We start from the raw sequence: 9,377 nt of genomic DNA, 5'->3' as shown, positions 1-9,377 counted from the left end.
GGTGGCAGTGTCTGGAATCATTCTCATGCTCCCTTTTATCTTAACCTATAGCCTCATTCTCCTCTCCATGAGTTTGTCCAGGATTGGTTGTATTTAGGGTTGGTTGTATCTAAATGACAATTTCTTATATGCCTGTTGATATGGAGGATTGGTTTATGGTTCTGGGGTTTGAGAAAGGAGACAAAGCTGAACGATGAATTATGTCTAGCTGTCTGACTATGTGTGTTCTTTGCTATTAAAGGATCTCAGTTGCATTGTAAGGGGGCTCTCAGAGAATTAATTGAGAGACACTGAATTCATCTGAGAGTCACAGGATTGTGATAGAGCTCATATAATTAAAGATGGACTCTTATAACTAACTCTGACTTGTGTGTGTGGTTTGCTCCCATGATTTGGTAAATAGAGGACATTTCCACGACACACACAGCTGTACATTTCAATGAAACATGGTGAAGCCCCAAAATTGCCCTCGCTAGAAGCCTGTGTTTCAGACATAAGGAAGTGGATGGATGCAAACTTTCTACTTTTAAACTCGGACAAAACAGAGATGCTTGTTCTAGGTCCCAAGAAACAAAGAGATCTTCTGTTGAATCTGACAATTAATCTTAATGGTTGTACAGTCGTCTCAAATAAAACTGTGAAGGACATCGGCGTTATTCTGGACCCCGATCTCTCTTTTGAAGAACATATCAAGACTGTTTCAAGGACAGCTTTTTCCATCTACGTAACATTGCATAAATCAGAAACTTTCTGTCCAAAAATGATGCAGAAAAATGTATCCATGCTTTTGTTACTTCTAGGTTAGACTACTGCAATGCTCTACTTTCCGGCTACCGGATAAAGCACTAAATAAACTTCAGTTAGTGCTAAATACGGCTGCTAGAATCCTGACTAGAACCAAAATAATTGATCATATTACTCCAGTGCTAGCCTCCCTACACTGGCTTCCTGTCAAGGCACGGGCTGATTTCAAGGTTTTACAGCTAACCTACAAAGCATTACATGGGCTTGCTCCTACCTATCTTTCCGATTTGGTCCTGCCGTACATACCTACACGTACGCTACGGTCACAAGACGCAGGCCTCCTAATTGTCCCTAGAATTTCTAAGCAAACAGCTGGAGGCAGGGCTTTCTCCTATAGAGCTCCATTTTTATGGAATGGTCTGCCTACCCATGTGAGAGACGCAGACTCGGTCTCAACCTTTAAGTCTTTACTGAAGACTCATCTCTTCAGTGGGTCATATGATTGAGTGTAGTCTGGCCCAGAAGTGTGAAGGTGAACGGAAAGGCTCTGGAGAAACGAACCGCCCTTGCTGTCTCTGCCTGGCCGGTTCCCCTCTCTCCACTGGGATTCTCTGCCTCTAACCCTATTACAGGGGCTGAGTCACTGGCTTACTGGTGCTCTTTCATGCCGTCCCTAGGAGGGGTGCGTCACTTGAGTGGGTTGAGTCACTGATGTGATCTTCCTGTCTGGGTTGGTGTCCACCCTTGGGTTGTGCCGTGACGGAGATCTTTGTGGGCTATACTCGGCCTTGTCTCAGGATGGTAAGTTGGTGGTTGAAGATATCCCTCTAGAGGTGTGGGGGCTGTGCTTTGGCAAAGTGGGTGGGGTTATATCCTTCCTGTTTGAACCTGTCCGGGGGGTATCATCGGATGGGGCCACAGTGTCTCCTGACCCCTCCTGTCTCAGCCTCCAGTATTTATGCTGCAGTAGTTTGTGTCGGGGCTAGGGTCAGTTTGTTATATCTGGAGTCCTTCTCCTGTCTTATCCGGTGTCCTGTGTGAATTTAAGTATTCTCTCTCTAATTCTCTTTCTTTCTCTCTGAGGACCTGAGCCCTAGGACCATGCCTCAGGACAACCTCAGAACCAGTTTCAACTGTTCTGCCTGCGGCTATGGAATCCTGACCTATTCACCGGACGTGCTACCTGTCCCAGACCTATTATTTGACCGTGCTGGTCATTTCTGAACATTTGAACATCTTGGCCATGTTCTGTTATAATCTCCACCCGGCACAGCCAGAAGAGGACTGGCCAACCCTCATAGCCTGGTTCCTCTCTAGGTTTCTTCCTAGGTTTTGGCCTTTCTATGGAGTTTCTCCTAGCCAACGTGCTTCAACACCTGCATTGCTTGCTGTTTGGAGTTTTAGGCTGGGTTTCTGTACAGCACTTTGAGATATCAGCTGATATATGAAGGGCTATATAAATAAATTTGATTTGAATTGGAACACCGACTGCGAGCCAGGCCTAATCGCCCAACATCAGTGGCCAACTTCACTAATACTCTAGTGGAGGTATGGAAGCAAATCCCCACAGCAATGGTCCAACATCTAGTGGAAAGCCTTCCTAGAAGAGTAGAGGCTGTTATAGCTGTAAAGGGGAACCAACTCCATATTAACGGCCATGATTTTGGAATGAGATGTTCGAAGAGCAGTTGTCCACATACTTTGTCATGTAATGTACTTTAGGGCCATTCAGATCATCACGGCTGTGAAAATGTGTATCTCTCACCCTCAAGCCATCTAGAAGAAACGGAGTTCATGAGTTGTGCTTTTCTCTAGCAGGGTCAGACATCACAATCTGCTTGCCATCTAGAAAGGATACAGTACAAGCTGTCAAAACATGTTTAATACAGTTTGAGCTGGGTTGAGCTTTAATGTGTGTCACTCCACCCAAACAAGTCCCTGTCAACACCTTTGGGCAGACAGGGCAAACCAGTTACCCAACCCTCACCAGCTTGCTAAGAGGGATGGGAGAGGATGGTTTCATGTGTTGCAGTAAAAGCAGGCAGAGAAACATGTTTGGTAAATGGTGAGTAATACAGGCCATAAAATGCCTTCATGGATCAGATGGCTTCATGAAATTGACTGAATTTTCCTTTCAATAGCAGCCACTCATATCAATATTTAGGTTGTGTTCAAGACAACAGCTGGTAGTGTGTCCAGTACAGATTCTCTTACTGCATTAGGTACTATAGACGCCACACTACTAACAGTGGAAGAAACCATGAAGCCGAACTTAACGTTAATAAACCAGCCAGGTCAGAGCCTTTCCTAGGATTGGAAAGCAGACAACACCTGCAAGGCAATGTGCATATTTGCCTCAGCATGTTGAGCACAACAAATGGGTATCTGCAGACATCCTTGCGCAGTTAGCCATCTGGTCAATGAGGGGAAATTTAACTGGGTACTGTCTGCAACCTGCCACTAAGGGCAGAGGTTGTTTAAGCTTTGATTCACATAAAAGGCACATCAACAAGCTGACAGTCACAATAGCACAAGGGGTGTTCTATTGTGTTGCAACATGAGTCCAATGAGAATTCACAGAACTCCTTGAAATCTTAATTTTTTTAAATCTCTGGATGAAGTCTTTAAATCCAAGTACACTAGTACATTGATGTTGCATCAACTGCAAGCCATAACACCAGTGCCACATAGTCAAGTGTAATAGACAACCGTGAGCATTGACCAATTTAAGCAACTGACCATGTTCATGTATCCCTCTAGACAAAATATTCATTCCATATTGCTCCTGAGAATTAATCCATTTACCTTTTCAGACTGAAAAACTCATGTAATGGTGTAAAGAATAAGACAACAAGATAGGTATTTTTGGTTTTTATTGCGAAAGGCCATGCAGTGCCTCCCAGTTAAGATCTTAACATATCACTTTAAATGGTACAGGTGGGACAAAACAATACATCTGCAATAACTAGTACAAAAGACTAAACGTTACTGAGGAATGTAACAAATTAAATAAGTAAAAGAAAGCAAAAATTGTGCGCCATCGCTATTGCTGCGCTGCAGGACCACCCCGCCACAGGGACTTTAGAGGATCAAAAATTGGTTGAACCCTGGTGTAAAAAATTAAACAGTACAATTTTGGATAGAGTATAGGACTAAACAAGACAAAAAAGCAATAATTTACCATCTTTACTTTCATGTTTACTGTGGGAATTGAGGGGGCATTGGGTAAGGCACCATGGGCTGTGGTGCTTGTTGCTGTGTGAAGGGGAACTGTTGATGGCTCATGCCACTCTGTGCACCGCCTTGGTTGGCACTAAACTGTGGGGCCTGGAAGTTCTGCGTTGGGAACACCCCGGTCTGGCTGGCACCATAGTTTGACTGGCCGTTGGTGCCGTAGCCGCCGCCAAAACCATTGCCGCTTTTGTCAAAGCCACTTGCCCCATAACCTCCACTCTGTGAATTTGTGCCAAAGACTTTCTTTGGTCCACTGTCAAAACCTCTATCGTTTTCCCTGTCCCTAAAGCTACTGAAGTCACGCCTGCCCCCGGAGGAGTACCTGTCCCGGCGGTCATCCCTAAATCCACTACCACCTCTGCCTCCCCTTGAATGACCTGAAAGGAAAAACAAGAACAAATTAGAATGGGCTTTCATGCTAGTTCCGAGTGATATGAAATGGGTACATGGGAAAACACTGTAGGGGGTAAATAAATGGCTTAACAAAAATGAATCAAGATCCCATAGCTTTGACTGTGCCAAACCCATCCACGTCAACAAAAAAAGGGGGGGAAAAAATGGCTGCAGCTGAACCACAGTTCCTGTATCTCACCAATTAGATTTACCTCCTCTGTCCGCCATCTGGAGGAGTTTAGGGTTGATGGCCTGGTTGGCCTCACGGAGCACAGCAACGAGGTCGCTGGCCTGCCTCATGTTGTTGGGGGTGAAGAAGGTGTAGGCTGTGCCAGTCTTTTGGCTCCGGGCAGTTCTGCCGATGCGGTGAATATAGTCCTCAGAGTTGTTGGGGTAGTCAAAGTTGATGACAAATTTCACATCTTCAACATCTGTAGGATGTGTTGCAGTGTGGCAAAAAAAACAAAAAGGAGCGCACAAAGATGCACACCACAACAGCCAGACCAAAAGAGCAAAGTTAGTACAACCATTCACTGGATGTAGCTGGTTTTTCCACTAGGCTGTAAAGAATAGTATTAGATAACTCCAGAAAGGCTAAATCCGTGGGGATACTACGGTGGGAAGAGAGAAACGATGCACACTCCAAATGCTTCCAATCCAGATAACCCTCAATTCTCAACAGCCCCCTCCCCAAAAAAAGGATCAGAAGTCTTACCATAAAGGAGTATGCATTCACTAGTCCATTCCCATTGCAGAAAACTCCCACACAATGTCAAGTGACTGCAGGGTGCTTCTACACAGTATGGCCACTATGCGCACTGTTGCCTCTTCATGTGCCAAAACTAGGGCCTTATGGTGATAATGAAGGCCCTTTCTTCCCACACACTCATAAGAAGCTCGCTATAAAGGCAACGTCTTGCCAAGACCATAAACAATTGGGGAAATCTAAAAATGGAGCCACTTACTCCTGTGACCCATAACAAAAGTACCCCCAGTCTCAAGGCAAGATATTCCCAGAACCAGTGTTCACGTGATCAAATGTCTCTCGTTGGCAGGTCTCGACATGACTTGAAACACAGGTGAGGGAGGAGTGCGAGCTTGGATTTTGTCCCCAGCCAACTGACATGACCCACTGACACTAAGCGCCAGTAGCCATATCATTACAGAGGTGAACGTGTAATGGGACTTACAACTGGTCTCAAAACAGAAGTTTAGGAAACTGCCACAATTGTCACACATGCTTTGAGAAAAGCGACACCTTCCAGAATTCGATGACTTGCAATACAATGCCCAAACCGACATGCAAGACATGGAAACAGCAGAGCCTGGTGGAGCCATGAGCTTGGGTGTGAAGCAGTCCAAACCGATGCCAGAGAACAGCTGCATTTACAGGGGTGCGGCAGCTAACCCTCATTTAGGCCCCCATTTGGGCAGCCCAGCGTGATATTCAGCACTCGGGCCCCGCCACCTCTGTATGTGACTGGGTGATGTCCCAGTCAGGACACCTCCAAGAGTCCTCCTTCCCCCTCTGGAGACCTGGGCGTGTCATGCCAAGGCCCTGCCTCAAAAGACCGCTCCTTCAGATAGGGGAGAAACTCAGAAGGCAGAAGAGTTACAGAAAGAAACACTTTCTTTCAGAAAAAAGTTGGTACAAGGTACCAAGGACAGAATGAAACTAACCTAGACCCCTGGAGGCGACGTCTGTGGCAATGAGAATTGGCGCCTTTCCAAACTTGAACTCTGAAAAAGGAAAAGAAATTGATAGCTGGCCATAAAAGTGTGTCATAAATGGTTCTTGTGATAAACTCACCATTGAGCACCCAGTCCCTCTCCTGCTGGCTCTTGTCTCCATGGATGCCCATTGCTGGCCAACTAAAAGGAGCAAGTGTCAATTTAGTCCAGTGAAACAAATGACTACCCTGAGTTCAAAGAACAAAGTATTGATGTCACTTACCCATCCCGCCTCATCCTCCTAGTGATCTCGTCACATCTCCTCTTGGTCTCTGTAAAGATTATGGTTTTGTTCTCCTTCTCACTCATGATCTCCTCTAGAAGGCGGAGGAGTCTGGAAAGGCAGGGAAGAATTGAATTAGTGACTTGACAGTGTCATTACAAAGTGTCATTACATATACAAAGTGTCATTACATATACTTAAAAGGATACAGGATTACATTACATATACTTAAAAGACAGTTCAGACACGACTCACTTGTCTTCTTTCTCGCCATCATTGCAAACATCCACGATCTGCAAGATGTTGTGGTTGGCACTCAGCTGCAGAGCTCCCACATTGATCTGGACGTAGTCCTTCAGGAAGTCCTCTGCCAGCTGGCGCACCTCTTTGGGCCAAGTGGCACTCCACATCAGCGTCTGTCGGTCAGGCTGGAGAGAAGGAACATTTCAGAATTTCCCTTGATAACTGTCCCCAAGTGAGATCAGTAGACTAACACATCACAACAGAACTCACTCTGATTTGGTCCACAATTTTTCGGATTTGTGGTTCGAAACCCATGTCGAGCATTCGGTCAGCCTCATCCAGTACCAGGTAAGTGCATCTACGCATGTTGGTCTTTCCTGCCTCCAGGAAGTCAATAAGCCTGCCAGGTGTGGCAATGCAAATCTCCACACCTATAATAAACAATCATGAGCACCAAATTCCATAGATTAAAATCAGCCAAATGCATAGAGCAGTTGTGGAACTTACCTCTATCCAGGTCACGGAGCTGTGGCCCTTTGGGCGCACCCCCATAAACACAGACAGACTTCAGGCGAGAAGCTCTGCCATACTCTGCTGCCACCTGCTGGACCTGCTGAGCCAGCTCACGGGTCGGGGCAAGCACTAAGCACTGTAAGAAAGGTTGAATACCATAAACCCATGTTGGGTGGATGAGAGGTTAGATACAAGTCTTTGAATAACCATGGGTACTTACAATAGGGCCATCTCCACGTTCCAGGAAAGGCTGGTGATTAATGTGCACGATTGCTGGCAACAAGTACTGCAGGGGAAAAATGACATTGCATTACAGTAAAATGGACTATCAGTCCTCTTATTTTTATGAGCAATTAAGTTGTTGGAATAGTCAATGCTAATATTAACACTTACCGAGAGAGTTTTCCCAGAGCCAGTCTGTGCAATACCAACCATGTCCTTGCCACTCAAAGCCAGTGGCCAACCCTGTGCTTGGATCGGTGTTGGTTCTGACCAGCCTGCTTTATTAATGACATCCATCACGTAGGCTGTGCAAAAGTGAAGGGGTTACATGAAAACTAGCCCAGATCAGAAATAAATATTCCAACTGAATGTGTCAGATATTAATGGATGTGCCTACTTGGAAAACTGGCTTCATGGAACTTCATAATTGGATTAGGACAGTCCCTCCCCTTCACAGTAACCGCTTTAGTACTTCTGTACTGTGCAACCTCTTGCTGCAATGTAACATGGACTCAGATCAATTGGCATGGCAATGCAAATGACAACTACAGCAAATGGCCATTGGGGAAAAAGGAACATGTGCAAGAACACATGCCAGTAGCCATTACCTAACATTTAATGTTAATCAGCTGCATCTGGATGTTGACCACTAGAATACATACCGGAGATCTCCGAGTAACATCTGGGTGCTCTTGGTAAAAGTTCTTTTCAAATTTAGAGAGTTCGTCAAGGTTCCAGTGCTTCTTGCGCAGTCTATCACCGGGATTACCAAACTTCCCCCCACCACCACCACCTCTTCCACCGCCTCCAAAACGAGGTGGTCCACTGCCATATCTGGGGAAGTGAATGGTGTAATGTTAGTCACGCCAACCAATGTAAGAGATTTAGGTTACCAGTGGATATACTCGCCTGAGTAAACGCCAAGCGAAGAAATTTACATTTTAGATTTAACAGAAAATTGTCTAGTGACAACTAGCAGTCATCGTACACATTACCCCAACTTCAATGCAGAATGTACTACCAGCGTTTTAAATTATACAAATTAGAAGAAATGCTTGATTTATTGGACTCTGCGTCACGTTAAAACAGCCATCTTAAGTATACCCAGCAGAGGAACAATGGGGGAAAAAAAACCGGCCGGCATTTTGTATCCGCATTCAATGATGCCACATGGCGTAAAAATACATTTAGTCGGCTAGTTTGCCGGTTATCAAACATGAAGAGGCACAATATTAATGTTAATATTAACGTTATGAAAATGTGAACGTAAATTAGAAAACCACAACAGCTGACTAGTTGGTTCGTGTTTTAATAAAACAGGCCTCCAGCTAAGAATTTTCGGATTCAGATCAGGCCTCCTGCTAGTTTCATAACGGAACCGGGCCTTTAAAAACGTTTGTCCCTTCTGATTCTGAATATGCCGGTGAACTTCAAAGGTACAAATTTCGATATTAACCTTTTTTTAAATAGAGACTACGATCCTCTACGGGGAATATATATATATATATATGTAGGTAGCTACTGTGCGTCATGTCAGCCATTTCTGGCGAGAAAACACGAGGTGATAAATTCGCATAAAATTCTTTCATTCAGACACTTACCCTCTATCTCTACCACGATCTCGGTCAGAAAATCCAGGCATCTTGTAAACAAAGTGTATAAATAAAAACGATAAATAAACTACGCCTGAAAATCCGATGCCAAACCCAATCTGCCGTGATGATGCTGAAATGCCGGTGAACTCAAAAAAGAGATTCGGGTTTTATTGCATGAGGAAGTGTCACGTTCCGTCTGAGTGAAGTATTAATCCGCCGTGAACTGACTACACCGCAGCACATTGCGTAACGTCACATTCAAAGCTATTTGGAAGGAAAACGTGCATATTTTGCGTCTATGTTTCGAAAATGGTGTGAAATGGAGGTGCTAATTTGTCGCAATGTGTTTATAATGTTAAAGGCGCCTTATAGATAACGTATATGTATCCCATATGAAAATCCATTATAAAAAATGTTTTGAAACAAATGCTATCCCAAATTGAATCTCTAATACGACAGAATGCTATTGTGCACAACTT

At 44.5% G+C, this 9,377-nt stretch overlaps 1 protein-coding gene across 2 annotated transcripts; it reads right to left on the bottom strand.

The window, feature by feature from the left end:
- Positions 1-3,600: 3,600 nt before the first annotated feature.
- LOC124018439 (probable ATP-dependent RNA helicase DDX5) lies at positions 3,601-9,072 on the bottom strand. 2 transcript variants are annotated; one of them, XM_046333760.1, is made up of 13 exons: positions 8,905-9,072; positions 7,966-8,137; positions 7,701-7,797; positions 7,475-7,608; positions 7,302-7,367; positions 7,076-7,217; positions 6,839-6,999; positions 6,581-6,753; positions 6,326-6,436; positions 6,182-6,243; positions 6,052-6,111; positions 4,571-4,802; positions 3,601-4,355 (listed from the first exon to the last, which is right to left on the bottom strand). In XM_046333760.1, the coding sequence occupies exons 1-13, from the start codon at positions 8,943-8,945 to the stop codon at positions 4,328-4,330; spliced, it is 1,479 nt and encodes a 492-aa protein (XP_046189716.1). In that variant the 5' UTR covers positions 8,946-9,072; the 3' UTR covers positions 3,601-4,327. The 2 variants fall into 2 exon arrangements, with proteins under 2 accessions (XP_046189716.1, XP_046189715.1); XM_046333759.1 differs by having other exon boundaries at positions 4,584-4,802; positions 8,905-9,071.
- Positions 9,073-9,377: the final 305 nt, after the last annotated feature.

The sequence above is a fragment of the Oncorhynchus gorbuscha genome, unplaced genomic scaffold (genome assembly GCF_021184085.1).
Source record: "Oncorhynchus gorbuscha isolate QuinsamMale2020 ecotype Even-year unplaced genomic scaffold, OgorEven_v1.0 Un_scaffold_5102, whole genome shotgun sequence".
Taxonomy (NCBI): domain Eukaryota; kingdom Metazoa; phylum Chordata; class Actinopteri; order Salmoniformes; family Salmonidae; genus Oncorhynchus; species Oncorhynchus gorbuscha.
This window is presented reverse-complemented; position numbering and strand designations above follow the sequence as displayed.